The sequence below is a fragment of the Centruroides sculpturatus genome, unplaced genomic scaffold (assembly GCF_000671375.1).
Source record: "Centruroides sculpturatus isolate CEXI.00-Female unplaced genomic scaffold, Cexi_2.0 scaffold1456, whole genome shotgun sequence".
Taxonomy (NCBI): Eukaryota; Metazoa; Arthropoda; class Arachnida; order Scorpiones; family Buthidae; genus Centruroides; species Centruroides sculpturatus.
Genome location: NW_019385554.1, coordinates 83,678 through 111,287, shown reverse-complemented (window position 1 = coordinate 111,287; position 27,610 = coordinate 83,678). Strand labels below are relative to the sequence as shown.

The following is a 27,610-nucleotide window of genomic DNA, read 5'->3' as shown; positions in this document are numbered from 1 at the left end:
CATCTTTCCACATATTTGAACTAGAATGTCATCAGTCTGTGTATTGATCATTCCAGTATTACATTCAGTATTAATGACGTCGGCTTAACAACTGAATATTGCATGCAGGTGATTAGGGGAAGGACGACGACAGGGGGAATGTCACGTGACGTAGCTGCACGTGTCCCGTCTGACTCGTGACGAACATAGAGAAAAATCCCAACAAGATAACGATGAGGTAAGTACGTGCATTTTAATTGTTATTTTTTTAAAAAGCGACGGTTTAGGAACGTAGAAATTGTTTAAGATCGCGAGAAGATGTAAGACGAGACAGTTTTTAACTGTTTACTGAGCAAAAATTCCCGTTTCCACGTGTTTAAAACGTTAATTTTTAGCATATTTAACAAATATTTTATGTAATTTTACCGTTTTTTTAACCACGTTTACTCCCCATCTTCCACCGATCTACGCTTAAACATAAGCGAAGCCAGTACTTCGAGTGTTTCGAGCGCAATAATTCGTATTTTGGGTGTTTAAAACGTTAATTTTTAGCACATTTAAGGGTGTATTTTGTATAATATTTTTTTGTACAATAGCTTTCTTAAACCCCCACCTTACACTTATCCACATGACAAGCGGGTTTTTAAGTGTTAAAAAACGCGAAAACCTGTGTTTTTACCCGCTCGAAACCTTAATTTTTAGAGTATTTAATGTTTATTTTGTATAATTTTAGCGTTTCCGACCCCCGTTGAATCCCCCTTCCACTGATCCACGCTTGTACAGTACACTACGCTAGAAAACCTAAGAAGGTTAATGTATCATCCGTTTAATCGCTCTCAGCACTTATCACTCGTGAGGGAGGAAAAAACAAATTATTATTATTTATTTTTTTTATTTATTATTTATTTATTTAAAGAATTTACAGTAAAATATTGGAAGATAAACAAAAGTTTTCCTTCAAAATCCAGACAGTTATTTGGATAGGTATAATTAGAAATCCACGTCGAAAGTTGACATCATCAATGCTTTAAGCAATCAACTCTCTCGTAACAATCAAGAGTTTGGCACCAAATTGGTTCCCGTTTTGTTCCACAAATGAATTTGATTCTCTCGAGACAATTCGAATATACTTAAACCAACGTACGTCACCATGGGAAAGCCACGCGCGCTCCTATGCACACGTGACACGTCACGTTTGTGTCTCGTTCGTTATACACTTTGGAATTTTCTTCGTAATTAATTTGCTACAAAACTATACAAAATTTATGCCAATTTTATTACGTAAATATAATTAGAATTTTATTTTAAATTTCCTTTTATCTTTATTTACGGCTTCTTCTTCTCCTTCTCCTTTCAACACGCTTCATCCGTTGCTCTTGGTCTTCCCTATACCTGCGAGGGACAACCAATTTTTTCTATTTTTTTCTTCTNGCAATATTTTTCTTTAAAAATATATATTTTTTAAAAGGTTTTTATGATATTTAAGTAAAGGAAACCTTACTTTTTTAAACATAATTAATTAAATGTTCCATTTTATTAAATGAACTTAATTTAATAATTTTTAACGTGATTTTTAACATGGAGTTTGATGATGCGATAGATAATTTTAAACAAAGCATTTTCTCTTCCTTTTCTCTAATCGTTTAACTCCTCTGCTTCGACGGTTTCCTTGAAATTAATCCGTAAAAATGATGTTTAAATGGTAATTAATGAAAAACTCGATGCTCCGATGGAAAAATTTAATTATCGCTTCTTTTTCCTCTTCTTCTTCTCTAGTAATTTTAAGCATCATTTCCTCTTCTTCTTCTTCTGTGATGATTTAATTGCAGCTTATTTACAGAAAGTAATATTTAAACGGTAATTAGTGAGCAGCTTGGTGCTCCAATCGAAGATTTTAAGCATCCTTTTCTCTTTCTCCTTTTTCTCTCTTCTCCTGATTTTAAGCATCCTTTCTTTCTCCTCTTCCTCTTCTCTGATGGTGCAGTTTCTGTTATTTCATTAAAAATGGTGTTTAAATGGTAATTATCGAATAATTCGACGCATTATTCTTCTCTTCCTCTTTATCTTCTCGGGTATTTTAAATAATTCGGTAATTAATTTATGATATTTCTTTCTGTGCGTTAAAATATAGGCTAACGAGAATTTAAAATACAAGTTTGTGTGATTCTTGGAGTATTTTCTCCAGAATTTGATTGTAAAGTAGGTGTGTGCTGTATAAAAATGATGAAATTCGAAGAGATGATGTCAATGAATGATTGATGTTAACATTCGTTCGTTACTTTCTAAATTTAAATTAGATTGATGATCGCCTGATGAATATTTCATCACTTATGTTCTCTCTTTATTAAATTAGAAGGAAGGATTTCGTTTTCCTTTAATAATTCTATAGAAATTTATTTTTAAATGTCCAAATTGTTCGTCCTTATCATCAATGAAGTTCGAAATTTGCTGATCGATCGGCCGATGAAGTTAGAAATCTTCCTCGTTGGAAGGTCGAAAAAGAAACTTTTTATGTTAATTATTGAATTATTTGTCGTCTTCGTCATCACTTTCGAGTATTAACAGCGTATTAATCGCGTGATAACGATGATAAAGGCAATAATTCACTCGTTATACACGGATGGCGATGAGGAAGATGACGCGATTCGTGTAGAATGAGTGTTAATCCGATAAACATAACAATTTATCCTACATAAATCGCATTTATTAAAGAAGAAATCGATATTAATATTTAAAAAATATCATATCATCATCATCATCATCATCGTGTATCAGCAGTCGATTCCGTAGTAGGGCCACCGGCTGATTGATGAGAATGACGACGATAGCGAGTGAATTATCCCGCACCAGTCACGTTTATACGAAGCTAGAAGATGGCAATTGATTTACGATGATGATGAATTATTCATCCAAAAAAATCATCACAAATCAGCTGAGTATAAAATTCTGCCATCAGCTGACTGACGACGATAGAAGATACTTTACCATCTTTTATATAAGCCGCTCTACTTTAATTATTAACAAATTAAAATTAATTATTTTTAAAAATAGATTTATCGTCATCGCCTCTAACTACTCCTTTAACACTTTACAATAATAATTAATTAATTATAAAGTATTTAAATTTGTTTCTAAAGGCGAGAAGATAAAATCTTCCATCGTTCTCGATGACTCTTAAAATTTTTCAAATTTAAACGGGAATAAATAAATACTAATTAATAGAGACGATTTTTATCATCCTTAAAAACAATAACAAATACAAAAAGTAGGCATTTTCCTATTTAAAATTGACAAAATAAGCCATAATATATAATAGAATCGAGGAGGAAGGATGCGGTAAGAGGATGCCGGATTAATTTGTAGCAATATAACTCAATTAAGTAATAAAGTAATAAAAATGATGTATACTAAAGAACATTATTTAATTATATTTTTATTTTGAAACGTCGATGAATGTCCCCCTTTTTTTTTCTTTAGTGTTTAAATCCACGAGGAACGATTTGATTCCCTGGAGAATCTTTGCAGAAAGTTCAATTCTGTCTCGTTTGTAGGAAATCACCTAAAAAAACAATCCATTGTTTTCGTCTTTCTGGATAAATGTACTTGCTTTTTTTGTTGTTGTTTGTGACACCAATTTACTCGGAACATTCGAAAAAAATACAGAAAAAACTTTATCTTTTTAAACTCTGCTCTCTCCTTTTATTATATGAAGTCACATAAATAAATATTTTTTTCTTTCTTTTTTACTGTTTAAATCCTTAATTTTTACTTGTTTTATTGTCTGCGGTTCGAAATTTTCTGGAATTTTTGATAGAAAAGAATAAAGTATTCGAAACTATAAAATGTAGAATTTGTTTTTCCTTCTTCCTTCTATTGACTTATGTAGAAATTTCTATAAAATTTTTATTCTTATCCGCAAGAATCTTTGGAATATTTTACAATTTATCCAGATTTTGGGTTATAAAAAGAGAAAAATGTCCGAATTTTTACATTTTAAAAAAGCCAGTTTTGTGTTAAAACTTCTGGAGAATTCTACAATTTTCCTAAAGAAAGTCTTGAAAAAAGTCACCAAATTTTAATTATTTCGGAGTTAAAGAATGACTTAAACCTTATAAAGTGGGTGGGCCTTATACTTAGTAATGTTAGTCACTGGCTACACCCTTAGTAGAGAACGTAACCCGTATAAACGGACAGTATTTTACACCGGGTTACACTCGTACTATCGGACTTTGTAGTGTTGTATACTGTTAATTACTGCTTTATATTTTAATGCAGTTTACTTTATTGATTTTTATCTTAATTAAGATTACTTTTATTTATTCATTTATTTAAATAACAAAATTAAACATCAATTTTCTGTTTATAAATAAATAAATAAATAAATTATGCAAATATTTTTATGAAACTTCCGACCAACTTATTTCCAGTCGACTTTCTTCTAATTTTAAATAATTACAAGAAGTAATTATCTATTATTTGTTTAAATACAAATAATAGATAATTAATATAATATAAACTAACGTGTATAGGGATGAGACTTCCTTCCATTCTTTCCATTATATAAAATACCACCGCCTATATCTTATTTACAAATCAATACCACACCTTATTAGCGTGTCTTTTTTATTAACACCCGATTGGCACATCCTTTTTAGGGCCTTAAAATAAACTGTAAAGTTGTAAATATTATTATTAAGAATAAAAAACTGTGTAATTATTTAATTGTTAATTTTAAAAAAATATGCATATTAAGGTTTAAACTTAATTAAATAATGTAGAAACTTTATTAACTTTAAGAAATGCGTTTTTAAAGATTTAATTATGTTTATCTTATTAATAATTTGGGGAAATTTATAGGTAATATAAGGGAAATTTACGAGGAAAATATCAAGAAAATAAAGCATAAAATGAATTAAGTTTCTACCACGTTTAATTAAGTTTAAAGCCTTAAAAAAAACCATAAGAATAGGGAATTCTTAGAGGGGATTTTTTTAAGTTTACGGTTTACTGCGGGGGAGGAGGAAGGAAGAAAAATAAGGAGGAATAATTAGTAAAGGATAAGAAAATATATTTATAAAGTAAGAGAAAATGACTAATTAATCGACGTATCAAAATTGGAATATATTCAGAATGTTAAATGAGAATTTGTCGTCGAAAGTTTGCAAACATGACTAATTCAATTGGCAAGGTAATCAACAAACCAAATCCAACATCCAACTTAACTTTCATTGGGAAACTATCTCTACATTCAGTAATTAGAAGCATTACAACTACTACAAACCATATATAAAGTTCAATTAACAATTGCCGGAGTGCTAGGGACCTTCTAAGCCCTAGCCAACGGTTAAAGTAAACACCATATTTCTATTAATAAGGTATAGGCGGTCACGTGACGGGGCCAACAGACCCTGACGTCCCTAAGAGAGGGGGAGAAGGGGGAAGAGAGAGAGAGAGGAAGAGAGAGACAGAGAGAGAGATGCGATTCTCTAGAGGCAAACACACGCCTGGCAAACATGGAGGGCGGAGATGGAGTCGGTAACAGCCAGTGACTGGCTGGTCGTGTGACTGTTACAAGTTGCGCCATAGGTTGTTGAAATATTGACGAATCCGAGACCGTTGAATTATTTAGTAGAAGACCCCGCTTTGGTTCCATAAGGCTTTAGACTGGGCTCGTCCTCAAGGGCTTTTAATTAACGGTGCACCGTGACCCTTGATCTGGATAGGCGTAGGATTTCTCGTAACCTCGTTCCTACCCCCCGCCGCGCTTCCTAGCCGCGTCACCCCCTTTTTTAATTTATTTACCTCGCTCGTTCGTCTTTCAACCCCCCCTCTTCTCTCTCTGTCTTCTACTTTACTTCCCACCTATTTATAATCGTATCGATGATGAGGATGATGATCAAGATGCGAGAATTATTCATCGAATTTCTGTCCAACTTTCCTAATCTTTAAACTGTAGCGAATGTCTGTCGGTAACGGTCTAGCATCGGTCGGATGAATTTCCTTCGAGATGTCGAAGAGAATGTCGCTAGAAACTCGGCAATTTTCGTGAGTTTTGAATTGAAATAATTAATAAAGTCGTTACCTTTCTATATAAATTTAAGATTAAATATAATTAAGAACTTAACTGTAAAGATGCGGAAGATCAGTCGGAGAAGGATGCTTGTAGATGAGGAATTTTTTGTTTTTATGTTATAAATTAATGATGATCTGGATAGATGTAGGATTTTTCGTACCCCCACCACGCCTCCTATCCGCCCCACCCCCTTTTTTAAATTTATTTACCTGGCTCGTTCGTCTTCCAACCCCCCTCTCTCCTTGTCTTCTTTACTTCCCACCCGTTCGTAATCGTATCGATATTTAAGTGATGACGAGGATGATGATCAAAGAGTGAATTACTCATCGAATTTCTCTCCAACTTTTCCAACCTTCAACTGTAGGAAATGTCTGTCGGTAACGGTCTAGCATCACTTGGATGAGTTTTCTTAAAGATGATGAGACAAATATGACGGAAAGTGTCGCTTAAAACCGCGTAATTTTCGTGGTTTTTTGCCTTAAAATATATTAATTGTAATTAATAAAGTCGTTACGTTTTTATATAAATTAAGATAATTATAATTAAGAGTTTAACTGTAGAGATGATAGAAAGATACGGAAGATCAGTTGGAAAAGGATGCTTACAGACGAGGCATTCTTTTTATTTTATAAATGAAAAGTAATTGAGAGTTTTAAGCGTGTTATTTTTCAATTATGAGGTAAATTTAATTAATTGAGAATTAATTAAAATAAAAAACTTAAATTTACTTCTTTCGTGTTTACGCGTTTGATAATTGCGTATAGAAAATTAATTTTTTTTCTGCGAATAAATGTGTTATTTTAGTGAAAATATTTGAATTTTTTAAAAATAAAATTCAATTTTTTTTCTTATTTTTCTATTTTAAAAGTATTGTTTTGATCGGAGAAAACGTATCTGTTTCCTCGAAAGAATTTCAATTTTCTCGAATAAAATCTATACTTTTAAAACGTTTTTTTGCATAAATTTACAATTTTTTTAGATATAAATTACTCTTTTTGTAGAAAATTGTTTTTTACGTAAGATTTCCCGATAAAAGCGCAAAAAACACAACAATTTTTTGCCCTTTTTATCGTACTTACACACGCGACTGCAATCATTTCCACCCAAAAATCACATTTTTCCTTCCTAATATTGCAATTTTTACATAAAAAAACATCAAAATTTGCTAATTTTTCTAACAAAATTGCCTTTTCTCGCAGTAAATAACCTTTTTTTTTGTGGGTGATTTCAATCACTTGCCGGGACTAAAATGGCCTCCTCCCTCAGGAAATTTGTGATTTTCAGAAAAAATTACACGAATTATTTAAAAATTTTTACGTAAAACCCGTTTTTGACGAGGAAATTCTTGACGTTTCATCACCGAATTCCTTAACTTCGACGTCATTACTGCTTTATAAATTAAAAAAAATGGCCAGAAAACATCCTTAAAAATGCAAATTAAAATGTTTACAGCATTATAATATTTACACAATTTTCCGGGATAAAAAACAATAAAAAATAAATGAAAATAATAAAAGTTTTAATAAATTTTCTACAAAAATTTTTGCCATTTTATTAAAAGGAAAAAAAAGAGGCAAAAAATTTATAAAATTTTACCGATTTTAATTTTATATTTTAACGAATTTCTTCTTAATATTTTATATCCAAAAATATTTCTTTATTATCATTTATTATTTATCTTTTCATTTAAAAAATAATTTTTTTTTGTATTTTTTTAGTAAAATAAATTTTTTTAAAAGATAAGAAAATTTGACAGTTTTATACAAAACTTAAAATTCTTCATAAAAGTGTTCGAATTAGAAGAATTTCTTGTAAATTTTTTTTATTTTTAATTTATTTGTTTTTTAAATTTTATTTCGATTTTGTATTTTTTTAACTGTTTGTAACTTTTTAAAAATTTTGGGATATTTTTTTGTAAATTTTTCTGTAATTTTTGCTAATTTTTCCGTGAAGAAAACACAAATATAATTTTATTTCTGTTTTCTTCTCAGACCATAGAAATTGCACAAAATGCTTTCCATCTTCAAAAAGACACAAATTTTATTTTTGTGAACACGAAAAAATCTTTTTTATTCTAAAAAAAAAATCAATTTTCTTTTTCTAAAAATGTAACTTTTATGTAGAAAAACATTATTTTAAAAATTACAATTTTTGTGTCTTAAAAAAATTTTCCCCCAGAAAACACAATTTTGTGTGTTTTAAAAAAAGCAAATTTTTCTCTCGAGAAATTACAATTTTTCTCTAATAAATTACAATTTTGTCGCTTTAAGAAAACGCAAATTCTTGTCAGAAAAATCGGTTTTTGCGGCTTTAAAAAAACGCAATTCCTGTCTCTAAAAATTATAAATTTTGTCTCAAAAAAGACAGTTTTGCTTTTTTAAAAAATACAATTTGTCTCAAAAAATTACAATTTTGTCGCTTTAATAAAACGCACGTTCTTCGTCCGAAGAAAATGCATTTTTTCCGGAAAATCGCAAGTTTGTCTTAAAAAACGCAACGTTTGCCCGGAGAAAATACGACTTTTGTTAGAAAAAAATACAATTTTTCTCTCTTTAAAAAATCGCAAATTTTTCTCTCAAGAAAAAGAAAACAATCTTTTGCCTCCAGAAATTCCAATTTTGACTTTTTAATAAATCGCAAAACGATTTTAATTAATTTTCTATAAAATACAAAAATCCTTTAAAACTGGAAGAATTTTAACGCCTTTAATTTATTTAATAGCGCGTAATTTTTATTTAATTTTAATTTTTTTTTAAATTAAATTGCATTAATTAGATTACATTTTAATTATATTTACATTTTAAGTAAGTAAATAAACACGGTTAAAATATATTTAATTATTTGTAAAAATCATTTTTTAGAATAGATAATTAATTACGATTTTTTTTTTCTTCGGGCATTAAACCAAATTAATTATTGATAAAATAAATAAATAATTTGTTATTTTATAAGAAAATAAAAATACAAGTCGACAATTTTTATTTACTTTTATTTTCGGTGTGAAAAGTTTATTTAAAAATGATCAAAACGAATTATACGAGTTACGCAAATTTCTTTTATTTAAAATATTTACTTTTCTACGTTGTGTAAGGGGAAGAATTGCGATAAAAGCGGAATTTTACAAGAGAATCTTCGAATTTCTCCAACAAATACGTAAAAATTGGTGAGAAAGTGCTCAAAATGTCCTCATCTTTTCTCCACAATTCTAATGCATCTTGGAAATTGCTTCAATTTAAAATAAAAATCCTCTGAATTTCTGCAAAAACTTAATAAAATGTTGCAATTGTATAATTAAGATGTCGAGAAAATGCCCGAAATTTATAGTTTTAATTTTAAAAGTCAAATAAATATGGAAAAATTGTGAAAAAATCCCCAAATTTTCCGTTACAAATTAAAGTGAAATCTTAAATATATTAAAGGTTTATTGAGAAGCTTTAAAAACCCTAAACGATGCTCAATAAGCTTTCAATAATCTTTAAAGTCCTTAAAGTAACCTTTAAAAGTATTTAATAGACGTTTATAAACCTTAAAAAAAACCATAATTAAATTGGTAAAAACCTTAATAAATTCTAAAAGGTTTTAAACCCCATAAAATAATTTTTATAAATTATTAATAAATGTAAAAAATTCTTGATAAAGGTGAAAATATCATTAAAAATGGCCAAAAATATGCTTTAAAAATTGGAAGATTTAGCTAGAAATTTGGCGAGGAAATTGATTGATCCGAATGAATTTTCTATTCTAAAAATATAAATTATTTATTTATTTAAAGAATTTACAGTAAAATATTGGAAGATAAACAAAAGTTTTCCTTCAAAATCCAGACAGTTATTTGGATAGGTATAATTAGAAATCCACGTCGAAAGTTGACATCATCAATGCTTTAAGCAATCAACTCTCTCGTAACAATCAAGAGTTTGGCACCAAATTGGTTCCCGTTTTGTTCCACAAATGAATTTGATTCTCTCGAGACAATTCGAATATACTTAAACCAACGTACGTCACCATGGGAAAGCCACGCGCGCTCCTATGCACACGTGACACGTCACGTTTGTGTCTCGTTCGTTATACACTTTGGAATTTTCTTCGTAATTAATTTGCTACAAAACTATACAAAATTTATGCCAATTTTATTACGTAAATATAATTAGAATTTTATTTTAAATTTCCTTTTATCTTTATTTACGGCTTCTTCTTCTCCTTCTCCTTTCAACACGCTTCATCCGTTGCTCTTGGTCTTCCCTATACCTGCGAGGGACAACCAATTTTTTCTATTTTTTTCTTCTTTTTTTAATATAAATTATTTGAATTTTTATTTTAAAATATTTTTTATATTTAGAATTTTTAGTTTAAAAGTGATGCTAAACATTCGAGGTGTGATTTGTTACGTTTTATGGATTTTTAAGCAAAAAATTCCGTTTAAATTTTATAAATTTGTTATATTTTCATATAATATAAACAATCTTGAATATAATTTTATAACTTTTAAATTTATTTCGTAATATTTTTAAATTTTACGGCGCAACATCTCTCTCTTAACTGGATTGCTCCTCGGCATCACTGCGGATTTAGGAATATCTCAAAGTTGCGGAGTTAATATTTACACGATTTAAACATATAAAGTAAAAAAATTAATTATAAAAAGATACAAACGAGTTGAATTCATTAATTATCTTGAAAATTTAGCATATTTTAAGCACGAAAATCACTTTTCATAACGGAGAAGATAGGCAGCATCTTCGCATAGAACAATCGCATTTTGTATATAATCTGCATCAAAAAATAAGTGAAATTTATTTAAAATTTAGTAAATTTTAAAGCATAAAATCATTTCTTCTTGAATTTTTTGCAGAAGAAGCCGGAATTTTACACAAAATTGGCCATAGAAGTATCAGAAAATAAGATAAAGGAGGAAGAAGTTATCGTTACCTTCGGATGAATATTACAAGAGTTTGTTAGAGAATGATTTAAAATAATTAAAAATAATATTGCCATTTCATTAATCCTCAACTATTTATACTTTTAAGTCTTTACTTCCGTTGTCATCAGACTTTACAAACTAAAGAAGCAGTTTAAAGAACTTGAATAATTGAACTATCCTACTACAACTTAGATAATTAAGTACCAACATCCTATCTATATTATAATTACCCCCTCTGTGGATAATTAACCAGAACATAGTTCAACTTCGCTATCTCTAACATGGCGATTTGTTAACGAGAAATTTTGTAACCAATATGGGTGAGTGTATTAATAATAAACTGGAATTTACTACCATCCATCACTCGTTTGCCACTAATTATCCATCCCTGTTGAGAATATTGTTAATATAACTTCACTATCCGAATTTAAATTAAATAATTTTTCTTACTTTTAACTCTTAAAACGTTTCCCAATTAGTTAACTATCGTTGCGTTAAGGGTCCATCCTCTTCCATGTTGCCTGATGCGCACGGATGAGTGATAAACGTAAGCGCTTTAACACACGTGGTCGAGCGCAGCATCCATGCGTTATATACATCAATGAGATTAATAATACGCCCTTTAAGACCTGATTTAAGGTTTTGCAGGCCTTCTTTTAACAGTTACGAATCGTCGAGTGATAAAAATGCCACCCTGTAGAGTTTTCTGAGAGACGTTAGCTAGTCTCTACGCGTTACTACGTTAAAAAATAAGCTTTAAAACTAATCTACGCGCTAAGAAAAATCCTTATTTAAGCGTAGGACACCTTCTACTAACAGTTACACTCTTACTTCCCCCCTTTAGTCCTGTAACTACAAACGATCCTGTAGGATCTAAACACCAACTAGTTCAATAACACCGCTTAATTACGCGCACAGAAAACATCAGCTTTACGAGTTATTTAAGCGTAGGACACGTCCACCTAACAGCTACAACTAGCATCCCCCATTATGAATCGTCGTTTGTCTACTTATGATTGATGACAGAGCGACCCTGTAGGATTTCTCTATGCCAAATTCTCTATCCTAACATCGTAATTATCGCCCTATACTTTGCAATACAATCATCATTCACTAGTTGACCGATTGCTATGTGTACGAGCATGTGGTGCATTGATCGAACCGCTGTACCATTTCTCATATGAAAAAATCTCCTCTGCGTGGTACCCTATTGTAGTATTATTCATTCCCTGGTATCCCCCGTAATCGTATCGATAAAAATTTTGATAATTTTGCGACTTTTCCGCCTTGTTTTAAAGACCCGAGATCCGGCACCTTTCACTTTCCTGTGTTTAAAACTCTTAAATTTTAATTGTAGTGTGTTGTTTCTAACCTGTCATAGCCCTTAGCTAACTATTGTTAGTTTAAGCGTGTATAAACCCTTAACAACAATCGCTTCTCTTACTGGGAACTGTCCAATCTGCACTCCACGTTGTCACGCCATTTCGACTTTAGTATAATCATCATCAATACGTGGCACGCGTTAGTACGCTCTGAAAATCTCCACCCCCGTTTTCCCCTATCAATTCCCGTTAGGGAAAAAAATTATAAAATGATTCCCAGAAAAAAACCCCTTTATTAACACGTAAAGGGGTGGGAGATTATAAGCGATAATTGCCGTGTAAGGCTGTGTATTTGTTAATTTAGATACACTTCTAACACGTGTAGAAGAACCAGGCGCAGGTGTTAAGTCCCCCCTTTTCTTCAACACCGACCCTAAAAAGTAGTGAAGAGAATTTTTGCCAATTTATATCTTTGGTAAGAAGGATCAACTTTCACTCAACGGTATAATAGGGTGGGGATAGAAGCCTCCTCATTCATCTCTATTCGTCACTTAAGTGTCACATTCTAGTCCGAGTGACATACCACACGTGCTCCCTCCACCCCGAACGAGGGGGGAAAGAGGCACGAGTGATGTATGAGATCTCGTCCCGTTAATATAGGGTGTGACAAAACCGAAGATGGGAAGAGAAGCGATAAGTAGATGGAGTAAAAACTCCCTCCCTCCCTCCCTCTCTCTCGCTCTCTCCAAGTTCGACCCCAACAATGACGGTGTTTACTTTGTGTTTTTTTTATTGTTTCTACGCCCTTTTCTTCCCAGAAAACACAGCAATTACCAATTCGTTCTTAAGGAAAAACTTGTAAAATTTCGCTCTTAATCTCTTTGTTTTAGGTCTCTGTGGCAATCACAGAATGGATTACCCTCGGGGTCTTTGGGGATAAGAAAGAGAACGAGAGAAAGAGAGAAGAAGGAAGAGAAGGAGGGAGGAGGAGGAAGGAGGAAGAGAGAGAGAGAGAGGGAAAAAAAACATGGTTATCTGGTGAAAGGCAAAATTATAGACTTTCATCAAAGTTTTACTTGTAATCTTTCTTCTTACTTCTTATCTCGCTCGCTCGTTTTTCTTTCGTTCTTTGTTCTTTTCTGGCGCTTCTTGTGGGAATTTAGACTAATTCGTTTCGATAGAATTCCAAGAAACTTTTTAAAACTTTCGCTTTCTAGTGTTTATTTTAGAATAGAAACCTTGTTTGATGAAAGGAAAACTNGCATATTAAGGTTTAAACTTAATTAAATAATGTAGAAACTTTATTAACTTTAAGAAATGCGTTTTTAAAGATTTAATTATGTTTATCTTATTAATAATTTGGGGAAATTTATAGGTAATATAAGGGAAATTTACGAGGAAAATATCAAGAAAATAAAGCATAAAATGAATTAAGTTTCTACCACGTTTAATTAAGTTTAAAGCCTTAAAAAAAACCATAAGAATAGGGAATTCTTAGAGGGGATTTTTTTAAGTTTACGGTTTACTGCGGGGGAGGAGGAAGGAAGAAAAATAAGGAGGAATAATTAGTAAAGGATAAGAAAATATATTTATAAAGTAAGAGAAAATGACTAATTAATCGACGTATCAAAATTGGAATATATTCAGAATGTTAAATGAGAATTTGTCGTCGAAAGTTTGCAAACATGACTAATTCAATTGGCAAGGTAATCAACAAACCAAATCCAACATCCAACTTAACTTTCATTGGGAAACTATCTCTACATTCAGTAATTAGAAGCATTACAACTACTACAAACCATATATAAAGTTCAATTAACAATTGCCGGAGTGCTAGGGACCTTCTAAGCCCTAGCCAACGGTTAAAGTAAACACCATATTTCTATTAATAAGGTATAGGCGGTCACGTGACGGGGCCAACAGACCCTGACGTCCCTAAGAGAGGGGGAGAAGGGGGAAGAGAGAGAGAGAGGAAGAGAGAGACAGAGAGAGAGATGCGATTCTCTAGAGGCAAACACACGCCTGGCAAACATGGAGGGCGGAGATGGAGTCGGTAACAGCCAGTGACTGGCTGGTCGTGTGACTGTTACAAGTTGCGCCATAGGTTGTTGAAATATTGACGAATCCGAGACCGTTGAATTATTTAGTAGAAGACCCCGCTTTGGTTCCATAAGGCTTTAGACTGGGCTCGTCCTCAAGGGCTTTTAATTAACGGTGCACCGTGACCCTTGATCTGGATAGGCGTAGGATTTCTCGTAACCTCGTTCCTACCCCCCGCCGCGCTTCCTAGCCGCGTCACCCCCTTTTTTAATTTATTTACCTCGCTCGTTCGTCTTTCAACCCCCCCTCTTCTCTCTCTGTCTTCTACTTTACTTCCCACCTATTTATAATCGTATCGATGATGAGGATGATGATCAAGATGCGAGAATTATTCATCGAATTTCTGTCCAACTTTCCTAATCTTTAAACTGTAGCGAATGTCTGTCGGTAACGGTCTAGCATCGGTCGGATGAATTTCCTTCGAGATGTCGAAGAGAATGTCGCTAGAAACTCGGCAATTTTCGTGAGTTTTGAATTGAAATAATTAATAAAGTCGTTACCTTTCTATATAAATTTAAGATTAAATATAATTAAGAACTTAACTGTAAAGATGCGGAAGATCAGTCGGAGAAGGATGCTTGTAGATGAGGAATTTTTTGTTTTTATGTTATAAATTAATGATGATCTGGATAGATGTAGGATTTTTCGTACCCCCACCACGCCTCCTATCCGCCCCACCCCCTTTTTTAAATTTATTTACCTGGCTCGTTCGTCTTCCAACCCCCCTCTCTCCTTGTCTTCTTTACTTCCCACCCGTTCGTAATCGTATCGATATTTAAGTGATGACGAGGATGATGATCAAAGAGTGAATTACTCATCGAATTTCTCTCCAACTTTTCCAACCTTCAACTGTAGGAAATGTCTGTCGGTAACGGTCTAGCATCACTTGGATGAGTTTTCTTAAAGATGATGAGACAAATATGACGGAAAGTGTCGCTTAAAACCGCGTAATTTTCGTGGTTTTTTGCCTTAAAATATATTAATTGTAATTAATAAAGTCGTTACGTTTTTATATAAATTAAGATAATTATAATTAAGAGTTTAACTGTAGAGATGATAGAAAGATACGGAAGATCAGTTGGAAAAGGATGCTTACAGACGAGGCATTCTTTTTATTTTATAAATGAAAAGTAATTGAGAGTTTTAAGCGTGTTATTTTTCAATTATGAGGTAAATTTAATTAATTGAGAATTAATTAAAATAAAAAACTTAAATTTACTTCTTTCGTGTTTACGCGTTTGATAATTGCGTATAGAAAAATTAATTTTTTTTCTGCGAATAAATGTGTTATTTTAGTGAAAATATTTGAATTTTTTAAAAATAAAATTCAATTTTTTTTCTTATTTTTCTATTTTAAAAGTATTGTTTTGATCGGAGAAAACGTATCTGTTTCCTCGAAAGAATTTCAATTTTCTCGAATAAAATCTATACTTTTAAAACGTTTTTTTGCATAAATTTACAATTTTTTTAGATATAAATTACTCTTTTTGTAGAAAATTGTTTTTTACGTAAGATTTCCCGATAAAAGCGCAAAAAACACAACAATTTTTTGCCCTTTTTATCGTACTTACACACGCGACTGCAATCATTTCCACCCAAAAATCACATTTTTCCTTCCTAATATTGCAATTTTTACATAAAAAAACATCAAAATTTGCTAATTTTTCTAACAAAATTGCCTTTTCTCGCAGTAAATAACCTTTTTTTTTGTGGGTGATTTCAATCACTTGCCGGGACTAAAATGGCCTCCTCCCTCAGGAAATTTGTGATTTTCAGAAAAAATTACACGAATTATTTAAAAATTTTTACGTAAAACCCGTTTTTGACGAGGAAATTCTTGACGTTTCATCACCGAATTCCTTAACTTCGACGTCATTACTGCTTTATAAATTAAAAAAAATGGCCAGAAAACATCCTTAAAAATGCAAATTAAAATGTTTACAGCATTATAATATTTACACAATTTTCCGGGATAAAAAACAATAAAAAATAAATGAAAATAATAAAAGTTTTAATAAATTTTCTACAAAAATTTTTGCCATTTTATTAAAAGGAAAAAAAAGAGGCAAAAAATTTATAAAATTTTACCGATTTTAATTTTATATTTTAACGAATTTCTTCTTAATATTTTATATCCAAAAATATTTCTTTATTATCATTTATTATTTATCTTTTCATTTAAAAAATAATTTTTTTTTGTATTTTTTTAGTAAAATAAATTTTTTTAAAAGATAAGAAAATTTGACAGTTTTATACAAAACTTAAAATTCTTCATAAAAGTGTTCGAATTAGAAGAATTTCTTGTAAATTTTTTTTATTTTTAATTTATTTGTTTTTTAAATTTTATTTCGATTTTGTATTTTTTTAACTGTTTGTAACTTTTTAAAAATTTTGGGATATTTTTTTGTAAATTTTTCTGTAATTTTTGCTAATTTTTCCGTGAAGAAAACACAAATATAATTTTATTTCTGTTTTCTTCTCAGACCATAGAAATTGCACAAAATGCTTTCCATCTTCAAAAAGACACAAATTTTATTTTTGTGAACACGAAAAAATCTTTTTTATTCTAAAAAAAAAATCAATTTTCTTTTTCTAAAAATGTAACTTTTATGTAGAAAAACATTATTTTAAAAATTACAATTTTTGTGTCTTAAAAAAATTTTCCCCCAGAAAACACAATTTTGTGTGTTTTAAAAAAAGCAAATTTTTCTCTCGAGAAATTACAATTTTTCTCTAATAAATTACAATTTTGTCGCTTTAAGAAAACGCAAATTCTTGTCAGAAAAATCGGTTTTTGCGGCTTTAAAAAAACGCAATTCCTGTCTCTAAAAATTATAAATTTTGTCTCAAAAAAGACAGTTTTGCTTTTTTAAAAAATACAATTTGTCTCAAAAAATTACAATTTTGTCGCTTTAATAAAACGCACGTTCTTCGTCCGAAGAAAATGCATTTTTTCCGGAAAATCGCAAGTTTGTCTTAAAAAACGCAACGTTTGCCCGGAGAAAATACGACTTTTGTTAGAAAAAAATACAATTTTTCTCTCTTTAAAAAATCGCAAATTTTTCTCTCAAGAAAAAGAAAACAATCTTTTGCCTCCAGAAATTCCAATTTTGACTTTTTAATAAATCGCAAAACGATTTTAATTAATTTTCTATAAAATATAATTTAGTTTTGTTAAAGTAATTAACATTCTTTTTTACAGTTACTACATATATATACATATATATACATATATATACATATATATACATATATATACATATATATACATATATATACATATATATACATATATGACGAAGCTGGGGCCGGGTCGTAAGGCCCAAACTCTGGCAAAAATTTCCGTTTCCTCGTTCCCCCTGAAGAAGAATTTGTTGTCCCACTTGTATGTGTATATATACATATATATACATATATACACATGCATATATATATATATACACACACACATACACATGAGAAAAATAAATAACACGCCCTCCCGATAGCGTGCTGTCAAAGATTCATACGGGTCAAAGTTCACAATATATGAATGAGTGAAGATATATAAATATATATAAGGAAAAAAATATAAATACATACCTTAATCCCGTTCGTATTTTAATATTATTTCTGTCCCCCCTCGGACTATAATTCTTCGAGAACGATGATGATTCCGTAGATTTGGATGCAGAGAATGGGTCTACTTAACTGTATCAGACTTTTGCCCATCTTTCCACATATTTGAACTAGAATGTCATCAGTCTGTGTATTGATCATTCCAGTATTACATTCAGTATTAATGACGTCGGCTTAACAACTGAATATTGCATGCAGGTGATTAGGGGAAGGACGACGACAGGGGGAATGTCACGTGACGTAGCTGCACGTGTCCCGTCTGACTCGTGACGAACATAGAGAAAAATCCCAACAAGATAACGATGAGGTAAGTACGTGCATTTTAATTGTTATTTTTTTAAAAAGCGACGGTTTAGGAACGTAGAAATTGTTTAAGATCGCGAGAAGATGTAAGACGAGACAGTTTTTAACTGTTTACTGAGCAAAAATTCCCGTTTCCACGTGTTTAAAACGTTAATTTTTAGCATATTTAACAAATATTTTATGTAATTTTACCGTTTTTTTAACCACGTTTACTCCCCATCTTCCACCGATCTACGCTTAAACATAAGCGAAGCCAGTACTTCGAGTGTTTCGAGCGCAATAATTCGTATTTTGGGTGTTTAAAACGTTAATTTTTAGCACATTTAAGGGTGTATTTTGTATAATATTTTTTTGTACAATAGCTTTCTTAAACCCCCACCTTACACTTATCCACATGACAAGCGGGTTTTTAAGTGTTAAAAAACGCGAAAACCTGTGTTTTTACCCGCTCGAAACCTTAATTTTTAGAGTATTTAATGTTTATTTTGTATAATTTTAGCGTTTCCGACCCCCGTTGAATCCCCCTTCCACTGATCCACGCTTGTACAGTACACTACGCTAGAAAACCTAAGAAGGTTAATGTATCATCCGTTTAATCGCTCTCAGCACTTATCACTCGTGAGGGAGGAAAAAACAAATTATTATTATTTATTTTTTTTATAATAAAATATCGTTATTTGTCCGTATTATGTAAAAATAATAGATAAAAATTGAAATAATCTACAGTTTTCTTCTGTTACTAAAAACCCTACTCCCCGGGGTCGAGGGGAGAGATTATCACATTTTAATCCGTTAATGTACTGTACTCTACGATCGTTTCTCTACGCATTTTCATCCAGAAAAATCGTCCTTTTTAACCTGTTACGCTTTTTTTTTTTTAATTTTTCAGTTTAATTCGTAAATTAAGGGGGTCTGCGCGAGAAAACGAGGATAATAATTAGTTCCTCTATTAAATTACAGATAAGGGGTGTTTTAGACGGATTTTTTTAATGTTTACGGCCAAAAATCGCGACATACAGAACGTACTTTCGAATATTTTCGTAAATTGCTAAGAAAATAGTACGGAGGTTAACGGGAAAAACCCGCTATGACAACAATTTAAGGGGGATTTGTACTGTACAAGGAAAAAGAGATATCTAGAGAGGGAATTTGGGGATTCTATATAATAATTTTAGGGATTTTTTAACGTTCCTATCTAGGCGTATAGGACGTACTGTACAGTAGTGTTAAGTGTTTTGATAAATAATAGAGATAATAACAGGCAAATCGTTTATTGGGGTCGTTTAAGGGAGGTTTAGGCAAAAATTAATTCCATTGTTAAACTCACTCCGAGGGGAAATTTCGGGATATTTTATATAATTTAAGGATATATTTAGGCTATATCTAGAAATCGCGACGTACGGGACGTACAGTACAGTACTTTTACACACAGTTTTAATAACTAAAAGGCAAATTTGTAGTCGGATGGGGTTAAGATAGATTTATACAAGAAAATGGTAGCGTAGTTCCTTTATTAATCTTTAAATATGGGGAAATTTAAAGAATTTAAATGCATAAATCGAGAAAGGCGCGACATACAGGACGTACTTTTAAATATTTTCATAAAATTACGGATAAAAATCGATTTAAAGTAGGTCCACACCGAAAGAAAGAAGCGTAATTAACTGCAATTTTTCAAGGGAAATTTAGGGAATTTTTTCAATTATCATTTTGATTAAATTTTTAATTAGCCAATTCCCGTAATTAACCAAGAAAACGGCGGCGTAATTAGCGCCCTTACAGGGAGAAAGCGAAGAAAATAGCGACATACAGGACGTACTACGAAAGATTTGGCTAAACTTCTAAGAAAACAATGGCGATAATAGAAGGCAAATCCGTGATTCCAGGGTCAAGCGTATTATTGCATGTCGACTGAGTTATAGTGGAACATATTCCCCCCGAGGGAATCTTCCTCCCCCCGAAAAAAGTGGAGCCGGGGTCGATGTCTTAAATTAAAAATCGATCTTAACTTTTGTAGGAACATGTTATATGCATTAAATAGCTTGACACGTATAATATTAAGAGTATTGCCATCTATCAAGTTTCATTTGACCAATGCCTTATCGAACAAGTAAGAGTGCAAGAAAAAAATCCGTCTCTTAGGACCCCTCCGACGATTCCATTCAGTTAGTGACGTTTTTAAATATTTCCCCTATTTTCCCTACAAAAATACACCATTTATAAGGTATAATTCGCCTTTTCTTCTTTATCTTAAATACTCCCTCCCGATTGGTTCATTTGAATTACAAAATTAACCAATTAATCGACTTTCTGTAAGATTTTTCAATTCACCAATAAAAGCCTGGCTTTTTTTTTAAATTTAAAATTGAAAAGTTTAAATTCTTTTTTAACTTTTTAGATTATGTTTTATTGGTTAATTCGTATATGTCGGTTCGATTTGTCGATATAAATACTAACTTAAACCGTATTGGTCGGTTTTTATGACTGTTTGTTGCGTTGGTATCGTCTTATTGGTTTATTTCAATTTCTTAATGAAATTCGAATTAACCAATAAAGAATTCGATTCTCGTTTTTGAATTTTTGAATGGTTATTAGTTTATATCCTATTGGTTAGTTTGTCTATCGGTTCGATTTATTGAGATATTTAACTTTATTGATCGGTTTATATATGTGTTCGGAGAGTAATTATAAATTAATTTTTGATTGATTAATTAATATTTAAAAAAAACTCATTTTATTGGCTATTATTTAGCCAATCTTAATTCGAAAATTTCTAATTAATCTCTAATTAATTATTACAGCTTTCATCCGATTGGTCTAAACTTCGGTTATAAGAGAGGAAACATCTTATTGGTTGCACGTGATTTTTAGTTATAAGTATCTTATACCCGATTTGCTAATTCAAATTATAGGTTACTGCTGACTCTTATATTATATCTAATTGGTTATACCTCTTCTTTAACTTATCTCATTGGTTAATTACTTCGTTTTACGTAATTATTACCTTAAATGATATAATTAATTTCATTGGTTAGTTCGGTATTTTTGTTTTTAAAGGTCAATCGTCTCCTGGCATCTTAGCATCTTATTGGTTAATTCATACGTCTTAAGAGGCATGCCGAAATATGATTGGTCGATCGATAGTTAATATCTTATTGGCCGATATAACGTAACAATAAAAATTTTCTGCAATTTTATTGGCCTATTTCGTTTAACTCGTTTTAAATCCGATTGGGTTACTCGATAGGAAATGTCCGCTACACGAAATCTTATTGATTAAACTTAAATTTGATTGGTTTATTGTGTTGTTTAGACGTCAATTTCGACTTTTTTGATTGGTTAATATCTCTTATTTAAATTATTTATCGGTTCTTTTATCATTCCGAGCGTTTTACTTCGCATATTGCGCCCGTACTCAATCAAATATCTCGTTATTTCGATAAACGACAGGAAGTAAAAGAGTGTACTTTTGTCATTATATTTCGAAATTACGTGTAGAAGAAGAAAAATATAAACATTATCAACTAGAAATTGCAAACGGAGAGCGACGAGTTTGCATCTCTTAAGCAATTCCTCCCTCTCCTCCTTGACAAATAATAGTTTAAAAGTGTAAATTTCGTGAATAATTTAACTAAAAATTGCCGGAAATCAATTTATTTTCCTATTATTTCTCTAAGAATCGAGTCTCTCGAGAGATTTTTGCCATCGGAGATTCGTCCTCTTTTTCCAGCACTCCTTAAGAATCGGCAATTATTTCGTTTATCCGTTTGACGGAAAACATATTTTAGCAGCCTTTTCCATCCGCAAACATTAATTAACCGGGGGGATTTCCCTGGTAGATGGCCCCCATCCAGTGAATTAGTTAGCAAACCGCGCCAAGGGCGTAGTCGGGAGAGAGGGATGGAGTTACAAACAGCTGTCGGGACTCTTTATAATGATACAGATAGTGTCATTTTTATCGATAATATAGTAAATTCGATAGAGTATAAGCGCTTTAACGAGGTTAGCCGCGTTANTTACATTTTTAAAATTTAAAAATATATATTAAAAAATTAAAATCTTTATATATATAAATCTATATAAATACTTTTAAATATTTTAAATGCCATTAATCTAACGAGAAAATTCAATTAATAATTTTATTAAGACGTTGTCCTCCTTCTTAATTGTAATTAAATTTACTAATTAAATATGTGTTTTTTTATAGGATTTATCTCCGGGTAATGTTGTAAGTAGGATTGTAATTAAGTGGCGGAAGGATGGAGGAAACGTAGGAAAAGATGCGAGGGATGTAAGTAGAAATAATGAGAAGGGAAGAAAGGATTTAAGGAAAGATGAGAAAGAGAGAGAAAGAGACAAAGAGATTTAAATAGGAATAAAAGGATGTAGTTAGTAAGAAACGTAGGAAGATATAGGATTAGGATATAGGAAATTTTGCGTATAGGATGTAAATAAGACATTATAAGAAAGTGATCATTTACAATAGGATAACTAGGAATATTGTGAGAGAGAATAAAAGATAAAGATGAAGTTCGCGTGAGAAAGAATAAAGGATGTAAAGGATAAAATTTATTCGAGAAATAAAATTGGGTGTAAGGGATGGAACTTATGCGAGAAAGAATCGGGGATAAGGGATGAAATCTGTGTGAGAAATAGAGGAGAAATGGGATGTAATTAGAAATATTGTGAGATAGAATAAGGGATAAGAAATGAAATTATTGTAAGAAAAAGTAAAGGATGTAAGGAATAAAATTGACGCGAGAGATAGAATGTAAGGGATGAAATTCGTATGAGGGTTATGTAGAAATAGAAGAGGAATATGATATACAGAATATAATTAAAAATATTGTGAGAAAGAATAAAGGATATGAGATGAAATTTATGTAAGAGATAGAATGATTTAAGTGAAACGTAGTAGTGTGACGTAGTATAATACTAACGTACTAACAATAGAATTTCTAAAACGTAAGAAAAATGATTTTTAAAAATGAATTAATAAACTTATATTAAAATATTTGCGAAAATCTGTTTGAAAAAGTTGCAAAAACTATAAAAACTTCGTAATAAAAATGTACATATTCAACTGGAAAATAAATTTACTTTCAATCATTATTTAGCGTGATAAATTCCGTATTGCCAGCTATTTTAATATTCGATTCTATAGAATTTTTACACGTTAAAAACTAGTAAAAGCGTGTAAAGAATGAAGAAATCTTTCTTTTATGTGTAAATTTACGTTTATAAATTTCACAAGTGAGAGAAAAAATTGTGATTTTTACGTAGAATAATTCTGTTGTTAATATAAATTATGCCGTGAATTTGCGATGTAATTATTAATCTACAAGTTAACTTTATTAAATTACTGATCAATTTGATGTTTCATCTTCGGTAATTAAAGAATTTCATCGGGAAGAGGATGCAAAGGTCAATTTAATAAACGAGAAATAGGTGCGAACAGTAGTATGAATGGGCTTTAATTGATGAAGCCAAAAATATAGTGAGAGTGAAAGGATATAAGGGATGAGTAAGGAATTGATTGGGATGTAAGAAATGAAACTAAGAATATTAGGATGGAATATAAAGATAAAATTAGAGGATTATAAGAAAAAAGAATAAAATGTAAGGGAATGGAATAGGATGTAAGGGATGAAGCTAAGAATATAAAGTAAGGGATGTAAATAGAAATAAGAAAGAGATGTAAGAGATGAACTAAGAAGATTATACAAAAAAATAGGTTTTAATCTTCCTAATATTGTTTTTATATTTCATCCTATTACATTCTTATAATATTCCTAGTTTCATCTCACATCCTATCCTACCTCGTTTTTACTCCTACTTACATCCTTTACCTTTATATTCTTAGCTTCATCCTTTACATTCCATCCTATACTTAGTTATATCCTTTATATTGCAGTATATTCTTTCACGTAATACGAGGGATATAACTAAGAACGTAAGGGATGAAGTTAAGAATATTATAAAAGTAAAGTATGTAAGTAGGATGGAATATAAAGATAAAATTAGGAAAATTATTTGAAAAAATATAAAGGAATATAACTAAGAAAGGGATAAGAAGTTATGCATTATTTTAATAAAATTAGAAATTTAGAAAAGGTTCGAGAGAAATTGTATAATAAAATAAGAAAATTTTCTTTTTCTTGAAATTGCAAGTTAAGAAAAGAATTTTTCATAAAATTTACTTTAAAAAAAATTAAGCAGTTTTTTCAGGGTGTTATTAGGTTATTTTTCACACAGTTTTGTATTAGGAAATGGGAAAAAAAACTTGTTCACTTCTTTGTTTCGTGTAAACATCGCAGCTAAAAAAGAGAAAAAATATGCAGGGAATTTCTAAAGATAAAAATAAATCACTTAATTTTAAAATAGTTTGAAACTTTTAAAGGAAAAATATACTTTAAATTAAAAAATAAATGTAAAAAAATAAAGTTTACGCCAGAAACTTTGAGAAAATTATTATTATCGTTATAAACTTTATAAATAAAATATTTCGTCTTTACACCATTTAATTTGATTTTTTATATTAAATTACGTTTTAATTATTACCTTTAAATATACTAAATTATTATTATTTTGTCATTACGGGTGAATTTTAATCGGACTTTTAAGAGTTTAAACTCGGTAAAAGATTAAAATGTTGTCTTTAAATGAATTTATTCGTTTTTTTTTTATTTTTAAACTCGAAAGGTGAGTCATTTCGATGGTAATGACTCACGAAACGAAAATATGATCCATAAGAAATCATCTGTTATATGCAAAACACGCGATTAATCAACATAATTTTTGACTCTTAGTGATTGTATTTTCGTAAATATAAAGGAGTCACTCAAATAGATTGGATCCACAACAAATTGTTTGCATAGAAATCAATTAATTGACTAATTACGCATTGTTTATTTTATACACTATCCAAGCAGAAGTAGGTGACTTTTATCACGTCAAGTTCTATCCGCTGCAGTAAACGAAAGTATAGTTGTAACAGGCAGAGAGGCTCCACTAATGGAACAAAACGTTGTCGATCCCCTTTACTCGGTAAATATCATATATCTGCTCCCCATTTGCCTGTCACGTGCTGCGGTATCCTGACCCTAATTCCCTGCGCTCACCCCAAAAATTCATTGTAATCTAGCTACTTACATTCGCTAGCGTTTAAGTAGGTTAATTTCGTGATAACTTCCCCGCATAGCTAGCGAGTCGAGCGGAAAAGAGACATTTACAGGGGCCGAGCGTTAACTTTTTATTATTATTATTATTATTATTATTTTATTTTTTGCTTTTCTTTGTTAGAGTTATGATTAAACAGACCGCATATACTTTATTTAGCTTTATTTGGTGGGTGGAAAGTGCAATGAAAGAAGGGGAAGTTAGATAAATCAGCATTCTCACGCACTTGGAAAACCTACCTGAAGCCGGAGTTGCGCCTTTCCTTTCTAATGAGCCTGTGGCTATACAACAAGGGAATGCCATTAACAGGTCTTTCTTCTACTTAGCCGTTGTTTTCCCCCGGTGGCTGGCCAGACTCCTATACCGTCTGATTAGCCAAGGTGAGGGAGGGAGGAAAGTGGCGGTGCCCTACTGCGATTGCGCACGCATAAAATCCCCGTGACGTCACGACGGAATCGCGAACAGGTGCACCATGTGAGCGACAATAATACGCCGACTGGATACGTCCGGACAGACACAACTCGATAGCTGTTTAGGCCTAGCTGACTTATAGTTACTTCCAGCTTCCGGCACGTAAAGAAGTCGAGTCGGCCATGAATGGTAAACAGCATATGTCTCTTCATCCTCCCATCAACACCGCCACCGGGACTTGCTTCCCTGGAAGATATTCTCCCACCTACCGCAGTGCGGATCCTATGCGGAGACATTGTATGGGAAATCCACCGGTATGTGAACATTTTTTCTCCTTTTTTAACGCTTCCCTGCCCTACGAAACTAATTACCGCGCGACACTCCACTCCGAACGAATGCACAGCCTTCGAGCTGCGCTCCTCCTTCGCTCGGCTCGCAGCTTGTCTACTTGTCCACTAAACTCGTATATTCCAGCGTACGTCGCGTAATTACGCGTGACAATAATTTATACGTCACTCGGGAGACAATTTACACCTTGGTGGCAAGTTTCAACGCGTTACGCGTGGTTAAATTCTCGAAAATGTGATAGAATTTGGCGTATTTCACTGCCTTTTGCCGCTTTTGACCTTTACCTATGGCATTTCTATTTATAGGGGAACTTATTTCCGAGTCTCGATGATACTTTAATGGGGAGAGCCGACGGTTTGACAGCTGTCGACATCAGCAAACACTCACCGAGTGGAGGTGCTACACTTCATCTAAAACACGATATGATGTACGCTCATCATCCAGGAATGGGAAGTGGACATCCCACCGCAAATAGTAGACCACACCATTCTCAAGTGAGCCATCCCGGAATGGACACCATGGATCTGTTAGATCCGTTGTGCCCCTCGTCTCTTCCTCCGCTCACCATGGCAGCGGATAACAACTCGATGAATCCCCACGGCCATCCTCAACTGCACAGTTCTATATACAGCCACAGCATGAATACCATGATGAGTTCCCATCACACTCTCTCCTCTCATCATACTTTAGCCATGCACGACGTCGACACGGATCCCAGAGAGCTGGAGGCATTCGCCGAGAGATTCAAACAGCGTCGTATCAAACTGGGAGTCACACAGGCGGATGTGGGGAAGGCACTGGCCAATCTCAAGCTACCAGGAGTCGGATCCCTGTCTCAAAGTACAATTTGCAGGTTCGAATCGTTGACCCTATCACACAACAACATGGTGGCACTCAAACCCATACTCCAAGCATGGTTAGAAGCTGCAGAAGCTCAAGCTAGAAACAAGAGAAGAGACCCGGATAGCCCCAGCGTGCTGCCAACAGGTGAGAAGAAGAGGAAGAGGACATCGATAGCGGCACCCGAAAAACGTTCTCTGGAAGCATATTTCGCCGTGCAGCCCAGACCCTCCGGTGAAAAGATAGCGGCCATTGCCGAAAAATTAGATTTGAAGAAGAACGTGGTACGAGTTTGGTTCTGTAACCAGAGACAGAAACAGAAGAGGATGAAGTACTCGGCCACCACTCATTAGTAATTCGTTAGTACAGTGTAAGGTCCCAGCCCCTTTAAACAAAACAAAAATTATATATATATACATATATATATACATATATGACGAAGCTGGGGCCGGGTCGTAAGGCCCAAACTCTGGCAAAAATTTCCGTTTCCTCGTTCCCCCTGAAGAAGAATTTGTT

General features: G+C 32.1%; 1 protein-coding gene across 1 annotated transcript; it reads left to right on the top strand.

The window, feature by feature from the left end:
* Positions 1-212: 212 nt before the first annotated feature.
* On the top strand, positions 213-27,447 carry LOC111640081 (inhibitory POU protein-like). The gene is made up of 5 exons (XM_023386082.1): positions 213-217; positions 13,186-13,333; positions 22,524-22,607; positions 26,059-26,220; positions 26,560-27,447. Exons 1-5 carry the CDS (start codon positions 213-215, stop codon positions 27,445-27,447), a joined length of 1,287 nt encoding a protein of 428 aa, XP_023241850.1.
* Positions 27,448-27,610: the final 163 nt, after the last annotated feature.

Coding starts and splice junctions, on each gene's coding strand:
- LOC111640081 (XM_023386082.1), top strand. Junction 22,608..26,058: donor TAGGAAAAGATGCGAGGGAT/GTAAGTAGAAAT, acceptor AGTTACTTCCAG/CTTCCGGCACGTAAAGAAGT. Junction 26,221..26,559: donor ATTGTATGGGAAATCCACCG/GTATGTGAACAT, acceptor TTCTATTTATAG/GGGAACTTATTTCCGAGTCT.